Source organism: Mobula hypostoma, chromosome X1, assembly GCF_963921235.1.
Source record: "Mobula hypostoma chromosome X1, sMobHyp1.1, whole genome shotgun sequence".
NCBI classification, from domain to species: Eukaryota; Metazoa; Chordata; class Chondrichthyes; order Myliobatiformes; family Myliobatidae; genus Mobula; species Mobula hypostoma.
The window spans coordinates 17,124,196-17,145,060 of NC_086128.1; the positions used below are offsets into that span (position 1 = coordinate 17,124,196).

Consider the following 20,865-nt stretch of genomic DNA (forward strand, 5'->3'; position numbering starts at 1 on the left):
AGCAACTTTTATGTGTGTTGCCGGTTGTTAAGTTAATTGGTCATTGTAAAATGTCCAGTGATTAGACCAGGATTAAATTGGGAGATTGCTAGGTAGTGTGACTCGAAGGGCCGGAAGAGCCTACACTGCGTTGTGTCTAAATAAATAAACAAATATATTCATGAGCTGAGGGTGGAACGTACTCATGGGCTGAGGGTGGATGGAGGTGGGAATCATAAGACCATAAGAACGTAAGAAATAAGAACAGAATTAGGCCATTCGGCCCATCGAGTCTGCACCACCATTCTATCACGGCTAGTTTATTTTCTCTCTCACCCCTATTCAAGTACAGTTATTATCAAAAAATGTATAAATTATACAACCTTGAAATTTGCTTGGTCACAAAGCAAGGAACCCAAAAGAACCCAATTAAATAAAAGACCACACTCAATGCCCAAGAGAAAGAAAAAAATTCAAATCATGTGAACAATTGAGTCGAACAACCAGATTCCGAACCAAATTGAATCCTCAGACCCGGGCACTGCTGCAGCGAAAGGCTCCGGGCCTAGACCGCGCCATCCAGCGACTTGCCCTGGGCCCAGATTTCATCACCCAGTCCGAAGCCACTCTCAACCTTGTTGAATCAGCTTGGTGCCCAGAGTGATTCAACCTCGCAACCAAGCCAGTTGAATGAGCACTGAACGTTCTCTGTCCAGGACCCGACTTCTCCTTTCGGCACCCAGGGTGACCCAACTTCACACCCAAACCAGTCGTATGGGCATCAGACCCGCATCCGTAACGATTCTGCAACACACCATCTCAGCTCATCCCTTGAACTCGCCACACCATCACTCACCCCTTCTCTGTTTGCGGCAATAATTTAACACAAATTACCTCCGGAAAGGTATTTTTAGTAATTTTATTTAGTCAGATTTCTTTATAACTACCAGAGAGCTGGCACATGAGTTCAGTAGTGCCATCTTAACCAGAGGTATGCCAACTCCTGTCATCTCCCTGTAACCTTTGACACCCTTACTAATCAATAAACTGTCAACCTCTGCTTTAAATATACCCAATGACTTGGCCTCCACTGCTATCTGTGGCTATGAATTCCACAGATTCACCACCCTCTGGCTTAAAAAAAAATTCCTCCTTATCTCTGTTCTAAAGAGATGTCCTTGTATTCTGAGGCTGTGCCCTCTGGTCATAGACTCAGGTAGATGATTCCATACCCATGTTTGGCCCTTTTGCTGGGAGCCATCATGGGGTAAGGAGTCAATGTTCGAACTCCCAGGAGTTCTCCCTTCTGCCTGTCTGTCATTGTGCCAACCCCTCTGGTGGGTCTGTCATGCCAGTGATTGGGAAGGTTGAGTTTGGCACAGTATCTGCCATGTCAGGTTCTGTGAGTACGAGTGTGTCAGGCTGCTGCTTCATCTGTCTGTGGGACAGTTCTCCCAATTTAGACACCAGTCCCCAAAGGTACATGACGTTACCATGTCAGAATTCGCTGCCCCAGTCAATACTGGGTGGTCTTTTCTTTTTGTGTTTGAATGGAGCAGCAATGGGACAACTGACAACACACATCAAAGTTGCTGGTGAACGCAGCAGGCTTTTGTTTGGTCTAACTGAGTGGTTTGTTTGGGCCATTTCAGAGGATAATTAAGAGCCAACCACACAAGGTGTGTCTGGATTCACACATGGACCAGACTGGATAAGAATGGAATGGATATCAGTGGACCAGATAGGCTTTTAGGACAGTCATAATTTTGTTTTGTTGTCACTGTTACTGAGACTATTTGGCTCCAGGGCCTGAAGTTCCAAAATTCCTTTCCAAAATCCTTTAAGATTACATTAAAATCACCTTTTAGATCTTGTACTTTCTGTGGCTCAGTGACAAACTTTCCAAGAATGCTCCCATGAGGTGCCTTAGCTCATTACAGATTGCAGCTGGAATGCCACAAGCCACAGATACAGTTTTCCAGTGGACACATGAGGTTAAAATTCCCTGCAGTGAACCACTGAGCAAACACGTGCTGTGGGCTCCCTTCACTTAGCTTCCTCCCAAAATACAGACTTTCTCTGATGGGGGAATTGAAAGTGGAGATATGAGGTGAACCGATTTCTCAGTTCCAGAAGCCAGGAGTTATGTGGATTTGGAATGTACCCCTCATATCTGGGATCTGGTGCACTCCTGACTGTAAATGTATGTTGCTCCCACTCTACTTAGCAAATCACAAAAGATTTCAATAAAGTTTATTTTGCCTTTTAATGGTGGGATATAAAAAGGTAACAAATAGATTGAAAAATTCATCCAAGTATCTGCTGCACTGCAGAAAGGATGTGACAGCATTGGAGAGGGAGCAGAGGAGATTCACCAGGACTGTGCCTGGGCTGGAGTTTTTCAGTTATGAGGAGAGACTGGGTGGGTTGGGCATGGTTTCCTTGTTGCAGAGAGGCTGAAGGGAGAGGTATGCACAATTATGAAGGGTAGATAGTAGGAAACTTCTCATAGCTACAGGGCATGCATTGGGTATGGGATTTAGAGGGGACTTGAAGAAAAACATTTTCCTCCAGAGAGGTGGGTGGAATCTGGAACATACTGCCTGAGGAAGAGGTGGAGGCAAAGACTCTCAGAATAATTAAGTACTCAGGCGAGCACTTGAATTGTCAATGTATGGAAGGGTAGGGACCAGGTGTTATGAACTGGGACCAGTATAGCTTTGTATTTGATGATGAGATTCGACTTGGTTGGCCTGCTTTTGTGTTGTACAATTGTCAGAATCTATGACTCTCTCCACTCCTTTCATTGGCATTATGCTCAGGAGCACACCATCATGTAATTCTCCACACCAGAGGCAATTAGTGGTCTGGTGCTACTCTGAAGGATTGCAGACTCCACTTGCTTCACGGAATTGGTCAAAAGTTTAAGTTACATGTCTTTGATCTTCCATTGATGTGATGTGAGGGTCAACCCATTGATGTTCTGATACAGTTGATGGCACTCCAGTATCTTCCAGGAATGCCAAAGCCAGCTGTGTTTGGGTCTTGAATCTAGTGCCTATTTGCTGTGTTTTTATGGTTCCATCCTTGGTGCCAGCATTTTCCCATATCTGGGTGAAATTCTAGGGGATGATGGCAGGACATTCTCAGGATGGGAAATTGGGACTTGAGTTTACATTGAGTCATAATTTCAGCTGAAGTGCACAGAAAGCCTGACCAAAAATAGCTTGTAATCCTTTCCAAGGTTGATTCAACCTTAATCAATGCTTCCTTTCTTAGCTCACAAATTATGGGCTATCAAGGTTGTAGTCACATTTCAGATGCCAGTTGTGACTAAATAAAGGAATAATCTAATTCTGCCAGTGAAGTCAATGCTCGGTCAGCAGTTATATAGTTGGCTGCATCTTTTTCTGAGATTTGTGACAAAGGAGCTGCGTGCCTGCGTATTTGATGCATGTGGTGCAGAGCTCAGTTCCAGTAGTGGCTAGATTGTGATGGAATGAAAGCTGGCATTATATTGATGATATGGTAGAGTCCCAGTGAAGAACCACCACCTGAACGAAGTTGCATTTATGTTCCACCGTTAGGTAGGGCCCAGGCTCATGACTTATATTCCTACTTTAATACTCTCCCGTCCACCAGGTTTCTGCCCTTTTGATCATCCCTGAATTTAAATGCTCCACCATTAATGCCTTTGCCTTACTCTGTTTAGAGCCTGAGCTCTGGAATTCCCAGCTTAAACCTCTCTTCCTCTATTCACCCTTCCAAATCTACTACTTTGACACAGTCACTGGTCCTAATATCTCCTCATATGGCTTGTCATCAAATTGAGGGTTTTTGCAACATTAAAGTTGTTATTTCATATCATTGCAGAACATATGTGCAGAGCTCACAGTGCAACTTTAGCTTAAGGTAACAGGATTCCTCCTTACCTAAGACTACCCTGTGCCTTTCTTAATTAATAAAGATAAAAATCAAATAATAGAAACAAAACAAATTCTGGAGGAGCTCAGTGGATCAGGCAGTATCTGTGGGGGCAGAGGGATGGTTAATGTTTCAGGTTGGGACCCTGCATCAGGACAATAGAACCATTGGTCCTGATGCGGGGTCTCAACCCAAAATGTCGACCATCCCTCTGCCCCCACAGATGCTGCCTGACCCACTAGGTTTCTCCAGAATTTGTTTTTTGTTTCAGACTCTGGTATCTGCAGTCTCTTGTGTCTTTAGCAGACAGTTGTTCAATTGAGTGGTCACTGTATGGTACAAACTGTCAGAGCAAAGCTTCTGAAAGTAACAGGATTCCACCTTGGATCAATGGTGTTAAACAGATGCAGGAGTATTGGCTGCTTGTTATACTCACCAAATATTAGGAGTACAGCAGGCAGCCAGCAAGCTCAAGGGCTGACCCATACTCTAGTATTTAGTGGAGGCCATCACAACCTGTACCTCATTTAAAAAAATCCCAGGATGGAACTTCTACCTTAAACCTACTGTTGGCTTTTTGTATTTTTTTTTACCTTGTTGCTGGAGGACACACATTATAAATTATGTGACCTTGAGAAAGAATAATGATCATGGCATTGAAGGATAACCTAACAGTACTGTAGTCTTCTCAGAACGTTTGAGACCTAGAGGATTTGCAAGAAATAAATACGCTCTGGATATTGTTTTCATGAATTATACAGTGTATTATATGATGAACTGCAGTGTATAAACTGCATTTATATATTATTTACCAATATAAATACTCCAATATTTGTAGTAATCACATTAATGTGAATATGAATTCCCTCTGTATGATATTTTAAGGCTTGAACTCTGGGCCTTCTTAGTGACAAGCCCTTGTACCAACTCAATCCAGTCACGGAACCCACTGACCTGGAACAGCCTGTGATACCATAAAACATGGTTTCAACCCTTGTATAATACAGTTAGATATATTTCTCATAATACAATAAACTTCAATAATTCAGCATTTGAAAGTTCAGGAATACTGGTTGTCTGGCGTCTGGCTCACTCATTGGTTCAGAGTTTACGGCTAGAGTCATGGGTTGGGGGTCAGGAACTTTGGCGGGTTTGTGACTGGAGCCAGAGTGCAAGTGCATATATATTTCCTAATCCCTTTAATCCCAATGGGCTCAATGAAAAATGTATTATTTCTACTGTGTAACATGTTAAAAAAAATAGTGAAATAAAACTGATACATATACTGTATATTATACTTGACTATAAGATGGAAAAATTACAAATATGCATACTGTATAATAAGGTATACACCGTCCATGTCTGCAGTCAAGGAAACATAAAGTTAATCCAACAGTTCAAAGAGGCAGCTCACCTCCACCTTCTCAAGGGTAATTAGGAATGGACAGCAGATGCTGACCTTGCCGGTAACACCAGATCCCATGCATGACCCAAATGGGTTGTATTCCATAGAAAATACTGTGATATCCACTTTATAGCATTTTATGTTTCTTATGTTACATCACATAATGTATCAAATTGTTTTCTATGTATAAATTGTGATTGAAACCTGGTCTAACTGTGTGCGCTCAAAAAACAGGGAGCTATAGCTCCATGCAAAATGGACAAAATAGTCAGTTACCTAGCAACCACTGAGAGAAGTGTACTTTGGGTGTTGATCTGTTGAAAGCATAATGATGTTTCCCATTGGGTGTCATGAGGAGAAATAGAACCTGAGAGAATATAGAAGAAAGACCTCAGCAATTCTAGCATCAGGCTAGATCAAGTATTTTCTTTTCTGGATCCCCATTCTCACATGTACCAGCCAAACTGGTTGCTTCTGACAACGTGAAGTGGAATCTTTTGATCACTGCGCAGTACCTGCAATATTTTCTGTGCAATGCTGGCACTGAATGTGTGGGTTTAATTTTTGAACAATACCGTTGTAAATGATGCGAGTATTAAGAATTGTCTGACAAGGAAATCGCCCTAGTCCTCCAGGTTTCCCCTAATGGTGTCCATTATCACCTTCCTTAGTTATTGAGTACACAAAGAACTAAATTCAAATAAGATTTGACACCCTATCCAATATAGGTATCTATATGTACCCTCACTATAGGGAGGTTATACTGTATCAACCTACTCTTCAAAGACTGTCGAGTCTCTGCAGAGCAGTCTAGTTGCCAATACCCACTGCTTGAGTGGTTGCTCCTCCCATCCCACTGAGGAGGAGGTACTTACAGCTAACAAAGGAGTTTAAACATGGTTTATTTTATTTTAATGATACATATTTAATTTTAGACAAACAATTCTTAACACACATTTAACACTCACAAAGGATTTCTGATTTAATGAAAGATTTCTGGATTACAAAAGATATATAAACTACAAAGGATTTCCAAACATAGGTACATTTCTGATGAACTAAAAGAACATAACAATGAGTTGCAGAAACTGAAAGTTGAGGAATGAATTCTAGTCCTTCCCGTCATTCTCCTTGTCATTCCCAACAATCCCCAATGCTTTCTAATATTTATACTGGTTTGCTACTAGTTGACATTATCTGCATGTAATGTTTTTCAGATACTTTTGCTGAGGTAAAATAATTCACGCAGATGATCTAAAATCTTCTGGGGATGGAGATCCTAGACACCCAAAACTAATGCTGTGAGAGCTGACTCTCTGAGTACACAAATATCCTGACCATTGATTGATCAACTATACCTGTGACCATGTTTGATGTGCTAAGTGACAAAATCAGTCTGGTCTACAAGCTTCCTTGAACTCAGTCACAATGGTTCTAATAACTTAGCCAGTGTTGTCTGGTTTGATGCAGCCCAATTAACGTAACCCCATTGTTTTATGTTAATTAAACATGGGCCTGCAGGATCTCACTGTTTATTTGTTTACAACAAGGAGCTGAGCAAGAAATATTGGTTAGAAGTTTAACTTTGTCACAAACAATGCTATCCTTTAGAAAGGTCATGCTGCTGTGCGAGAAAGCTGAGGTTGATAATAAGCCTCTTGGACCCTGGAAAGTGAATATCCATCATATTATCAGATTCCAGCACTAGTGTTTATGTTCCTGCGTATCACAGTCTTGGGTATCTTCCCTTTTACAGCCCCCCACCGCCCAATCTGTTTCCATCTACCTTTTCTTGGTCTACTTCCATATATCATCGACCTGCCTCTGTCTCCCAACTCCATCCCTTCTCTATCCATAAATCTGCCCATAATCCTTCACCTCTCCACGGTCCACCTATCACCTACTGACACCTATCGTACTGTGCCCACTCTCTTCTTTATCCTGGGTATCTTCCCTCTCCACTCAGTAGATGAAACAGTAACAATCCCTTTCCTCCCACATACATTGCTTAACCAGCTAACTTCTTCTAGCAGCTGGTTTGTTGCCATTAGCTTTAGTGGGTGCCAATGACAGCTCAGGAGCTTACTAATGTGGTGTTAATGTCTATCTGTTTCTTCACACAGATGAAACCTCCTTTGAAGCTGGTATAAAGGTTCAGATCCATGGTCAGAATGAACCACCATTTATTGACCAGCTGGGTTTCGGAGTGCCACCTGGATTTCAAACATTTGTGTCCTGTCAAGAACAGCGGGTATGAGGAACCAAGATCACACTATGACTTTTGTTGATATCGGCTACTTAATTTGAAAACTCTTAAGAGCTTTGTACTAAGTCACTTCTGTGTGCTCCGGCTCAAGCTGTTGTCAGTGAAAGCACTGAGCTTCAGCAACATAAACACATTAGCTTTCCCCTGGACAAAATGCTTTTGCTCATGAGTTGTTACTCCAACATGGTGCACCACTGCGCATCTGTCAGGGTTTGACCTTTCCAAAGCTCCCCGCCTAAACTGTGAACCAAGGTTTTTTGAATCACCTGCTGCATGCCACTACCATTTTCTGCTCTTTATGTCAAGGCAATCAGTGCACGTGCATCAAACCTCTCAAAGAATTTCATTCTGAGAATTGACCTTTGGGAGGATGGAAAGGGTGTTCACTCATCAAAATGAAGGATAATTGGCACTGAGAATCTGAACTCAGCTTCAACCAGGAGACCTTTAGCCCTCCCAACCTACCTGTCTATTGCATTCCCAATAATCCCAAATCCCATTAGTTTAATTCCTTTTTAAAACCCAATAAGGTTTCTTCTTCCACTGGTCTTTCAGTTCATCTGTTTCACACATTTACCACTGCTGATACTAAAATGAAAATTTCCAGGGTTTCCTTTTTATTGTTAGATATGATATTTTTATATTTAATTTGTAAATGTTACCCTTTAGGAAAATATACTTCACTCAATATGCCAAAACATCTCTTAATTTTCATTGCTTGTATCATATTGGAATTCTGATGAAAGGCCATTGAGCTGAAACATTAATTCTATTTCTCTCTCCAGAAATGGTGATCGAATTGCTTTGAGTTTTTCTAGTGTTCTCTCTCTTTGCATTGTACGGGAGAGATACACTTTGGAAAACGTAGAAATATAATAAATACTGATAAAGGGGCAAAAAGAAGAGCTGGATAGACTGGGGAAATAGGCAGACCTGGAAAATCGAAATGCATCCAGAGAGCTGATAGATCTTGAAAGAAAGATTGAAAGGAAGCATGCAAACAGTTACTAATGCAATGTTAAATGGGGTGCAGGGAAAAATACAACGTGAGTTGTAAGATCTGCTAATTTTTTATAAATCACTATCTGAGTCCCAGTGAGACTCTTTTGCCTAATTCTGGGCACCATAAATGAGAGGACTTTCACCAGGTTAACACCAAAGGTAAGCATGAAAAAGCCAAAGCAGCTGAGATTGTTCTCTTTGAACTAGAGAAGTTAAAAGATGTTTTAATAGGTTAGTGGAGGGGAAGTGGGTAGAAGTGTTCAGTATTATGAAAGGCTTTGATAGTGTAAATAAGGAGAAACTGTTTTCAGTGGTGGCAGAACTGTTAACCAGCAAATACAGATTTATGACCAGAGGAAAGGCGAATGGAATACTTAGAAAGATTAATGTTGTTGTGACCTGGAGCACAAATGCAGAGGAAGCAGATTCAGTTTGCAACTTTAAAAGAGGAAAGGCATCTATAATTCAAAAGGAAACATTTACAAGGCTATGGGGATAGAGCAGGGGAGTGGAACTAATTGGATGGCTTTCAAAAGAATTGCCTACAACACGATGGGCCAAATGATCTCTTTACATGCTGTATCTTTCAACAATGATTCTGCTCTACTTGCCTACAACAGATCCAAATCACACAGACACTACTTTGCATATTGTGTGTAAACAACCAAGGACAAACTTCAGTTTCATCTGAGCTATGAAAGCTCTTACTGACTCTGAATGCCTCTAGACCATCACAGTATATTGTATATGTGAGTGTGCTCCCTGCATTCCAGTACAGATGTCACATTGATGCTGTAACTGGAAGCACCACACAATTAACGAAAAACAGTTCAGCTGCTCAGCTGTTAATAGAGCATAGAGCAGTACAGGCCTTTCAGCCCACAATGTTGTGCCAACACCTTAACCTACTTTGATCATTTTAGTGCAGTCCCCCCTACACTGTTCATAACCCTATGTTTTTCGTTCATCCATGTACCTAACTGAGAGTCTCTCAAATGTCCTCTATGTATCAGCCTCGAACACCACCCACAGTAGTACTTTTCATACACTTTCCAATCACCGTGTAAAAAAAAATTACCTCTGACATCCCTCCTGTATTTTCCTCCAATCTCCTGAAATTAACTATTGCTGCCCTGGGAAAAAGATGCTGGCTGTCCACTCTATTTATGTATGTTTCTTACCATCATTTACACCTCAATCAAGTCTCATCTCATCCTCAAACACGAGGAAGTCTGCAGATGCTGAAATTTCAAGCAACACACATAAAAATTGCTGGTGAACGCAGCAGGCCAGGCAGCATCTATAGGAAGAGGTACAGTCGACGTTTCGGGCCAAGACCCTTCGTCAGGGCTAACTGAAAGAAGAGCTAGTAAGAGATTTGAGAGGGGGAGGGGGAGATCCAAAATGATAGGAGAAGACAGGAGGGGGAGGGATGGAGCCAAGAGCTGGACAGGTGATTGGCAAAAGGGATATGAGAGGATCATGGGATGGGAGGCCTAGGGAGAAAGAAAAGGGGGAGGGGGGGAAAAGCCCAGAGGATGGGCAAGGGGTATAGTGAGAGGGACAGAGAGAGAAAAAGAATGTGTGTAAATAAATAAATAAATAAATAAATAAATAACGGATGGGTTACGAGGAGGAGGTGGGGCATTAGCAGAAGTTTGAGAAGTCAATGTTCATGCCATCAGGTTGGAGGCTACCCAGACGGAATATAAGGTGTTGTTCCTCCATCCTGAATGTGGCTTCATCTTTACAGTAGAGGAGGCCATGGATAGACATATCAGAATGGGAATGGGACGTGGAATTAAAATGTGTGGCCACTGGGAGATCCTGCTTTCTCTGGCAGACAGAGCGTAGGTGTTTAGCAAAGCGGTCTCCCAGTCTGCGTCGGGTCTCGCCAATATATATAGAAGGCCACATTGGGAGCACCGGACGCAGTATATCACCCCAGCCGACTCACAAGTGAAGTGTCGCCTCACCTGGAAGGACTGTCTGGGCCCTGAATGGTGGTAAGGGAGGAAGTGTAAGGGCATGTGTAGCACTTGTTCTGCTTACAAGGATAAGTGCCGGTGGGGGGGGGGGGGAGATCGGTGGGAAGGGATGGGGGGTACGAATGGACAAGGAAGTTGCGTAGGGACCGATCCCTGTGGAAAGGAGAGAGGCGGAGAGGGAAAGATATGCTTAGAGGTGGGATCCCATTGGAGGTGGCGGAAGTTACAGAGAATTATATTTTGGACCCGGAGGCTGGTGGGGTGGTAGGGGAGGACAAGGGGAACCCTATTCCTAGTGGGGTGGCGAGAGGATGGGGTGAGAGCAGATGTGCGTGAAATGGGAGAGATGCGTTTGAGAGCAGAGTTGATGGTGGAGGAAGGGAAGCCCCTTTCTTTAAAAAAGGAGGACATCTCCTTCGTCCTGGAATGAAAAGCCTCATCCTGAGAGCAGATGCAGCAGAGACAGAGGAATTGCGAGAAGGGGATGGCATTTTTGCAAGGGACAGGGTGAGAAGAGGAATAGTCCAGGTAGCTGTGAGAGACCGTAGGCTTATAGTAGACATCAGTAGATAAGCTGTCTCCACAGATAGAGACAGAAAGATCAAGAAAGGGGAGGGAGGTGTCGGAAATGGACCAGGTAAACTTGAGGGCGGGGTGAAAGTTGGAGGCAAAGTTAATTAAGTCAACGAGCTCAGCATGCATGCAGGAAGCAGCGCCAATGCAGTCGTCAATGTAGCAAAGGAAAAGTGGGGAACAGATACTAGAATAGGTTTGGAACATAGATTGTTCCACAAAGTCAACAAAAAGGCAGGCATAGCTAGGACCCATACGGCTGCCCATGGCTACACCTCTAGTTTGGAGGAAGTGGGAGGAGCCAAAGGAGAAATTATTAAGAGTAAGGACTAATTCCACTAGGCGGAGCAGAGTTCCACCGTATCTGCTCTCAGGATGAGGCTTTTCATTCCAGGATGAAAGGAGTATAGTGTCCCTCTCACTATACTCCTTGCCCATCCTCTGGGCTTCCCCCCTCCCCCTTTCCTTCTCCCCGGACCTCCTGTCCCATGATCCTCTCATATCCCTTTTGCCAATCAACTGTCCAGCTCTTGGCTCCATCCCTCCCCCTCCTGTCTTCTCCTATCATTTCAGATCTACCCCTCCCCCTCCCACTTTCACATCTCTTACTAGCTCTTCTTTCAGTTAGTCCTGATGAAGGGTCTCGGCCCGAAACATGGACTGTACCTCTTCCTATAGATGCTGCCTGGCTGCGTTTCCCAGCAATTTTTATGTGTGTTGCTCCTCTCATTCTCCTTTGCTCCAAAGAGAAACACCCTAACTTGCTCAGCCTTTCCTTATAAGGCATGCCTTGTAGTCCAGAAGGCATCCTGATAAGTCTCCTTTGCACGCTCTCTAATGCTTCCACATCCTTCCTATAATGAGGCGACCAGAAATGTTGTTTAACCAGGGTTTTACAGAGATGCAACATTGCCTCACGGCTCTTGAACTCAATCCCCCCAACCAACAAAACCCATACGCCTTCTTAAGCACCCTATCACGTTGTGTAGTAACTTTGAGGGATCTATGGATGTGGACTCCAAAATCCCTCTGTTTCTCCACTATTTATGTTGTATGGTGTTGCCTTGTACTTTTCTGAAGCCCCAAAAGCCAAGGAACCAATGGTACATTTTCCCCAAGATCGCCTGGGCACTGGATGACAGGTTATTCATTCAAGGAGAACTGAAACCGTGCAAGTTAAGCTCAGTTTGACTCATCCGAGCAGTTTCTATGAGATCTCCCTGCACAGCATTTGGGATCTCAAAGTGCCTCACTCCACACAGATCAAGGCGATCAATTCAAATCCCTGTGTTGGCACCCTTGAGATGGTCTGTCTCCAAACAGACCTGAAGGGAGGCATAGTAACTAAATAAGTCATGTTGCTTTGAAAGAGAAATGTTTTCGGTTGGTGTCCTTTTCATTGAATCAAAAAATCTTACAGCAAGAAGGCCATTTGACCCATTAAGCCCATGCTAGCTCTTTGGTCAATCTCATCCCCACACAATTTTCCTCTTGCCCTGGAATGTTCTTCCCCCTTAAGTATTTGTCCAATTCCATTTTCAAAATTACAACCTCTCCATCTGTGATTTAGCACCACTTAAATCCCACACACAAGTAACACTGGTTTGCACATTTTGATCCTGTCTTCCACTGCCTCTTCAAAAAGCTCTTGAATATTAGTGTTTAACGAAAAGGAATCTTGGAGGTATCCAATCCACACAAAGTCGATCATAATTTTGTAAAACATCTTTCTAAATGATCGTCTACGTTTCTGCTTTTTCTCTCAGCTCATCTACTTGCCTCCACCCTGGGGTGACTGCAAATCCACCCCAATGGACTCAGACTTCTTTGACACGTACAGCATCACTGCTTGCAGAATTGACTGTGAAACTCGGTACTTGGTTGAAAACTGTAACTGTCGGATGGTACACATGCCAGGTAGGTTCCTTTTAAGTCGGTAGGGTTACAGAGTGAGTGTCTAGGTAATTGCTATCAATTTGTATTATCTGCAAAGAAGAACAGATTGGAAATAGTTACCACAAGGAAATCATCTAAGTTAATTCATTCTTCTCTTTGCTCCTCTACTTAAATCTTTCAAGGCACAATTATTCTGATTTCCCTTTATTTTGCTTCCTTTCTTTTTAACTTGCTATTATTGCGTTGGATGTTTAAATGCTTAACAAATGCAAAGTTGGGGAAAGAAAGTGGAAAGAACTCACAATCTCACTATAGAAGGTGGAACTCACAAACTTTCTGTCCCTGGTACCTGCTGCAATAACAGTTTGCAACCTACCCGTCCTGGAATGTTCTGTTGGATGGGATTAGGGGATAATCCTAGAAAGACAGAGACAGGAGAAAGCAACACTGGGTCAGAGAGAAACAAAGAGATGGATACATAGAGAGTGAGTGAGAGAGAGACAGAGTAAAGACAACATGGGGAGAAACAGAGAGGGAGACAGAAAGTTAGAGACGGTCACAGAGAGGCACGGGAGTATCAGACAGACTGAAAGAAAGAGGAAAGCAAATTAAAAAAAGAGAATTAGAGCAAGAGAAAGAGAATGAGAGAAGCAGTCAAAGAAAGGAAACAGTGCCAGAAAGAGAGTAAGGGAGAGAGGGGAAAGGAGATGGAGCAACAGATACAGCAGTTATTGTTTTTGAAAAAAATGTTGGGTCTCAATGGGAAACAGCATGAATTATTAGCTGTGAATTTCTAAATAACTGATGATCTGCTAGTGTGCATGAATGGAATAATATTACTAGTTATCAAACTGCTGACTTTAACAGTATGTATTTACATATTTTAGAAATTTTATGGAAGAAGTACATTTTGAAAATTGATTAAAAAACATACAGTAGATTATGAGAAAGTAAGAGATGTATGAAAGAAAGCGACAGTCACAGAAAAAGCCATACAGGTGTAGAGAAAGCAATGGAACTTAAACACAAGGAGGAAAGTAAAAATCATTCCTACATTATTTTAAGGGTACTGCTAACATTTTTGCAATAAATTGATTCATTTGCCTTTTTAATAATATTTTTCTCTCACACAATTATTTTCCGAGCCTGCTAGATAAATTAGTTTGATCAACCCAAACAGAAATTGCTTTAGCATAGAGATGTAGCAGAGGAAGTGGCGTTTTGTTATTTTTTGCATGAAAGCATTACATTATCAAGCACTGAACACAGACATGAGATTCTACCTGCTACACCGATGGGCATTTATCACCCTGAATAATGATGGCAATGGACTGTAACTTGCCAGTTTATATGGTAAACAATATTTTGAAAGAATGCAAAAGCAAGGTCCTCATAAATTGGATGAAAGTCTGTTTAATTCCTTTGCAGTGGTGCTGGAAATAACTTTGAAATCGCACCGTATAGCTTGTGACAAATGAACTGGATTGAGTACAGAACATTTTGAAGTGCAAGGGTTTGTCATTCTACAGCTGAGCCATCCACTAGCACTTGGAGAGATGAAGCTACAAATTTTCTTTTGAGAGCAGAAGGGGCCAACACGGCAGCAGGTGATCTGGAATGTCACTGGTGTCAAGTTCCACTCAAAGATTTAAGCACACAAAAACCTAGGTTGACTATCTAGTGTAGCACTGAAGATTTGCTGCATTGTCAGAAGTGCTGTCTTTTGGATGAGCTGTTGTGCAGAGGTCATGTCTAGCCTCTCAAGTGGACGTAGACGATCCCATGGTGCTTTTAAAGTTATCACCAGTGCCCTATCCCAAGTTAATCCCCCAGCCAGATTTTCTAAAGTAGATTATCTGGTCATTAACACAAGAAATTCTGCAGATGCTGGAAGTTCAAAGCAACACACACAAAATACTGGAGGAACTCAGCAGGTCAGGCAGCATCTGTGGAAGTGAATAAACAGTTGCTGTTTCAGGCCGAGACCCCTCTTCAGGACTGGAAAGGAAGGGGGAAGACGATAGAATAAGATTGTGGGAGGAGGAGAAGGAAAATAGCTAGAAGGTAATAGGTGAAGCCAGGTGGGTGGGAAAGGGGAAGGGCTGGAGAAGAAAGAATCTTACAGTAGAGGAGAGTGGACCCTGGGAGAAAAGCAAGGAGGGCACCAGGAGGAGGTAATAAGTAGACGAGAAGAGGTAGGAGTGGAGAATAGAAAAAGAGGGAAGGGGGTGGGTTAAAAAAAAAATTACCAGAAGGAGAAATCAATGTTCATGCCATCAGGTTGGAGACTACCCAGATGGAGTATGAAGTGTCGCTCCTCCAACCTGAGAGTGGCCCCACTGTGGCAGAAGAGGAGGCCATGGACTGACACATCAGAACGAGAATGAGGAGTGGAATTAAAATGTTTAGCCACCAGGAAATTCCATTTTTGGTGAATGAAGCAGAGGTGCTCAGCGACGCAGTCCCCCAATTTACAAGAGTCTTGCCAACGTAGAGGAGGTTGCATCAGGAGCATCGGATACAATAGACAACTCCAGCAGATTTGCAGGTGAAGTGTTGCCTCACCTGGAAGGACTGTTTGGGGCCCTGAATGGAGGTGAGGGAAGGGGTGAGTGGGCAGGTGTAGCACTTAATGCTGCCTGCAAGGATAAGTGCCAGGAGGGAGATTAGTGAGAAGGGATGAATGGACAAGGGAATCACAGAAGGAGCAATAACTGTGGAAAGCGGATATTGGAGGGAGGTAAAGATGTGTTTGGTAATGGGATCCTTTTGGAGCTGGTGGATGTTGTGGAGAATGATGTATTGGATGCAGAGGTTCACGGGGTGGTAGGTGAGGACAAGAGGAACACTATGCCTGTTAAATTGACGGGAAGATGGGGTGAGTGCAGATATTTGGGAAATGTGGGAGACGCAGGTGAGGGCGGCATCAATGGTGGAGGAAGAGAAACTCCATTCTTTGAAGTAGGGGGATATCTCTGATGTCTTGGAAAAGAAAGCCTCATCCTGGAAACAGATGTGTTGGAGACAAAGGAACTGAGAAAAGCAAATAGCATTTTTACAGGAGACAGGGTGAGAAGAGATTTAGCTAAGATAACCGTGGGAATCGGTAGGTTTATAAAGTATGCCGGTAGACAGTTTATCTCCAGAAATCGAGAGGGGGTGGAAGGAGGTGTCAGAAATGGACCAAGTGAATTTAAGGGCAGGGTGGATGTTGAAGGAAAAGTTGATGAAATTGATGAGCTCAGCATGGGTGCATGAAGCAGCACCAATGCAGTCATCAGTGTAGTGCCGGAAGAGTTGTGGAGCATCACCAGTGAATGATTGGAGCATGGACTGTTCTACGTAGCCAACAAAAAGGCAGGCATATTTGGGGCCCAAGTGGCTGCCCATGCCTTGTCCTATTGTTCTTCTCGATCTTCTATTCTCCAATTTTTTAATTATTTGCTGGGTTTTGTGCCCAGTCAGGTTCCCAGAGATGAGCAGGAAGGTTTGCTAGTGCTGCACGGGCGGTTTAAACTAGAGTTGTGGGGAGAAGGGAGCCAGAACACCAGAACAGATAGTTATGCCCACGTACAAAGTCAGGAATCAAAAAGTTGAGCATGGTGGGAGTAGCGTTGTGAGCTGCGTATCTTTCATTGCAAGGAGTATTGTAGGAAAGGCAGAAGAACTTAGGGTGTGGATGAGCACATGGAAATATGACATTGTAGCCATTTGTGAGACTTGGTTGCAGGAGGGGCAGGAATATTCCTGGCTTCTTTTGTTTTAGATGTCAGACGCCATAGAGTGGGAAGGATTGAAGGGAGAGGGGTGACACTACTAGTCAGGGAAAATGTCACAGCAGTGCTCTCTCTGTCAGGACAGACTGGAGAACTCGTCCAGTGAAGCTTTATGAGTTGAATTGAGGAATAAGATAGGTGTGACAATGTTATTGGGTGGATGTTGGAGGAAAAGTTGATGAAATTGATGAGCTCAGAATGGGTGCATGAAGCAGCACCAATGCAGTCATCAGTGTAGAGCAGGAAGAGTTGTGGAGCATCACCAGTGAATGATTGGAGCATGGACTGTGAAAAGGCAGGAATAACTGGGGCCCATGCGGGTGTCCATAGCTGCACCTTGAGTGTGGAGAAAGTGTGAGGAGCCAAAGGGGAAATTGTTTGATCATTAACACCTTGCATTTTTTTGTTTGTGCAAATCAGCTGCCATGTTTCTTATATTGCAATGTTGACTGGACTTCAAAAGTACTTCATTGGTTTGGGAAGTGACTGAGATGTTCTGAAAGGGATGTGCAAGGCACTATAGAAATGCAAGTTCATCATTTATTCTTTCACTGCCTGCAATCAGCTGGTGATGACTTAGAGCTTGCGACAAATGAACAGGATTAGGGCTCAAAGCATTTTGGGTTTTCAGTCCCTAAAGTCGAGCCACTCAGTAGCCTGTGGAGGCTGAGACTACAGATTCCTGTGGTCTACAAGTACAAAGTCATTGTTTTCTTGGGGATGGAATTTGGGGAAGGAGCTTCGACTTTGCCCAAATTTTATTGGCAGTGAAGAACACGCTCAATATGGTGTTTTCTGTCAAGAAGCCAACAGTTGGTAGGATGGCATTGTCCACCTGATTTTCTGCCGTTCTGCCTCGATTGCTGATTGTGCTTATACACCAGATCCTTCGGTAAAAGGCAGCATAACGATACGGATTTGTGAGTCAATGGAAACTTGAATGACAGGACAAAAATAAAATTCAATGTTTTGATGAAGGCCCACTTTTCCAACACAGAACTGGAAATGTGCTTACTGTGAACATAATGTGTAAGGTTATGGGGAATGAGTAGAGGAGTGGGACGAGTTCTAGAATTTTCTCTAAGTGGCAGCACAAACTCAAAGGACCAAATGGTCTTTCTCTGTGCTATATCAATTTTGTGAAAATTGACATGCATTTGACTCAATAAGACAATATTTCCATGCTTGTGGCAACCTAACAATACTTTTCAGTGTGATACCTAGAATGAGACAGCAGAATAATTGAACTACATTGCAAGTATTGTGACTTCTGCCACCAAGATGACCCAGGAAGGACTGTAGTAAGCCACTGAAGGAAGTCAGAGATAACGCAAAGTCCCTGTCCCCATGCATGCACACCATGAATTTATTTCCCTTAAAATCACCTGTTCTTCCTTCAGAAAGACTTGAGATCAGACATTTCTAAGCAGAGAATGCCAGGTTCTTCTCCGTTTGTGTTTAAAATGTACTTTTGTGGGATATTTTCAATAAAAGAATGAAGATATAAATTGTTAGAGTACATGACTTTATTCCTCTCAGAGTATGCTCAGTGTGAGGCTTACAGATAAAGTTCTGTAGAATGCAAATCATAAACATGAGCCATTTCAGCTCATGCTCATCTTCCTATGGCTGCCATGGCTCAATGGGCAATCTGTACGCCTCTGAGTTGGGGGTTCAGCTCCCTCTTCAGAAACTTGAGCACAAATATCCAGGCTGACACTTCACTGTCACAAAGAGTCCTAGTTACTTCCTTGCCTTGGATATAAAAGGCTCCTGTGGTGTTAGTTTGAGGAAGGGCACAGAAGTTGTCTCTAGGGTCTCAGCCAAAATTTATTCCTTACTGAATATTGCTAAAACAGATGGCCTGGTCATTATCCTGGTGCTGTTTGCGGGAGCTTGCTGTGTGCTAATTGGCTCTCCTGAGGTTATGAATGTGATGCACACATTCAGATCTTTGTTTCTGTTTTTTTTTGTTTTCCCGTTGTGTGCTTACTCAGGTGCCATTTAAATCCTTAAACATACTTGAGTATCTTGGTTGCTGCTCTCAAGTTGTGATAGTCAATTCTTCTAGGCCAGTTTGCAACCCACTGCTGGCAGGACTCTGTGTGGTAGGACAAGAGGGTGATTCTCGTGGGCCAGAGAAACCCTGTACTACTCCAGCTGCTCAGCCTATGTGGCTTCAGGAGCCTCATCTGGTACCAGCACAGGGCCAGTGTTGCCAATAGAAAGAGCTAACCATCCCTGCATTTCTGAGATCTGGCTATCTCTGAAGACAGAATCACCGAGGCAACCACTGACTCCTGTTTGCGAAAGGGTATTTAATTCCCATGCGCCTCTAAACTAACTTTTATTAGGGTCAGGTTGTAGGCTTCAAGAGCTGAATGAAAAATGTGACAAGCGGCTTCTTTTGAGAGAGAAATAATCATGGTGTGGGATCCACTGCCCTCAAAGAGTGGTGGCTACTGATTCACCGTGATACCTGTCAGACACTCTTTATTATACAGTCCATATGTCAACTTACTTCTTTCTCTAAAAATAACTAAACTGTTTCCAAATCAGACTAGGTGCAACTGTTCATTTTATTTTCTACCGTATAGGTTAAGAGGAGGAGACAATGAGACGAATTGGACAGCTCATTCAAATTGCTGACAGACATGAAAGAATGAATGGCCTCCTTTCATCACTGTATGATTCTGTGGATTTGGAGGCCTCTTCTGAAGATGCCATTGATATACTCTGGACTGCCTTATGCGTGAAAGTTATTGAGCTTCTCACCAGTTTACCATACTTAGCAACAGTGTCTTTCATCATACCTTTAGCCTTACTCCCCCGCTATGCACCCTGCCTTTCTTCATCGTTAAGGCTCTCCATCATATCTGGACTTAGGCTGTGCCTTTGACAAGCATTCTGAGCTACAGTACTGTGCAGCAGTCTTAGGCACCCTAGGTTATTTATATGGTTTCAGATGGTATGACTTCCACAGAGACCTGATCTCAACACTATCAAGGCTGCCTGTGATTACCTGGAGAGACAGAAGCAAGCGAGACAGCCAAAGTCTACAGAAGAACTGTGGCAAGTTCTCCAAGAAGCTTGGAACAAACTACCAGCATATTTTCTTATAAAACTGCATGACAGAATTAATGCAGTTTTAAAGGCAATGAGCGGTGACACCACATATTGATTTGAATTAGTTTTTATTATTTACTGCTCTTTATAGTAATTTTTTGATATTTAGAAACTTCTCATTTCATTATTTTTGAAAGCATCTTCACTTTACAGATTTTATTTTACATGTGCAGCACACTGTATACAAAAAGTTCTGTGACCACTGACGTCAGCCAGACAAGCTCTGAAGAGTATTGATAATGGCTTGTGTCACCCACCTTGTAAAGATACTGCCCAGAAGAAGACAATGGCAAACCACTTCTCTCGAAAAATTTGCCAAGAACAATGATGGTCATGGAAAGACCGTGATTGCCCACGTCATATGACATGGCAGATGATGATGATGGCATACTCAAGGTGATAGTTTAAAACTTTATTATCAGCTTCCTTCACCTCAACCTACAAACTCTTTCATATAAAGAAGAGGCACATGACGAGGACATGGGTCCACTTGTGCATGCTTGTGGCAATAACAGTCTGATAAAATCTGTGCATTTTTATCTGAAATTCAGCATAGTTTGATTTCTTTCATTTTGCTTGCAGTTTCATGCCAGCGTCTTCCATAGAATGCATATCTTGTCTGGTCTGACTTCACCAGCAAATTTGGGAGAGTTGGTGAAAGTTTCATCTGAAGCTTATGAGCGATGTAGTGGAAGCTGTGAAGGTGAGCTGTATAAGATTCTCTTCCCTGCTCAGATGTACCTGTGAAAAACTTTTACATGGATGCTGCATCAGGGTGCTATTTTCTTCTGCAAACCCAGCACCTGATTTATTCTCTTGTCTAAAAGAGTTGCTAACCTGACTGAGACCATTGGTCGAGAAAGAGCAAAGCAAACAATAGCTGTTTGCACAGATACCTTGACTGTGCACTGTTCCCAGAGAGTATCACTT

The 20,865-nt window shown here is 42.8% G+C and overlaps 1 protein-coding gene across 3 annotated transcripts in view; it reads left to right on the top strand.

Moving 5' to 3' along the window:
* Positions 1–20,865, top strand: part of asic1b (acid-sensing (proton-gated) ion channel 1b) — a 921,001-nt gene that overhangs the window by 801,834 nt on the left and 98,302 nt on the right. For all 3 annotated transcript variants that reach the window (XM_063037278.1, XM_063037276.1, XM_063037277.1), the window contains exons 3-4: positions 7,432–7,559; positions 12,904–13,054. In XM_063037278.1, the coding sequence (XP_062893348.1) occupies positions 7,432–7,559; positions 12,904–13,054 (279 nt within the window). The remainder of the gene's footprint in view (positions 1–7,431; positions 7,560–12,903; positions 13,055–20,865) is intronic.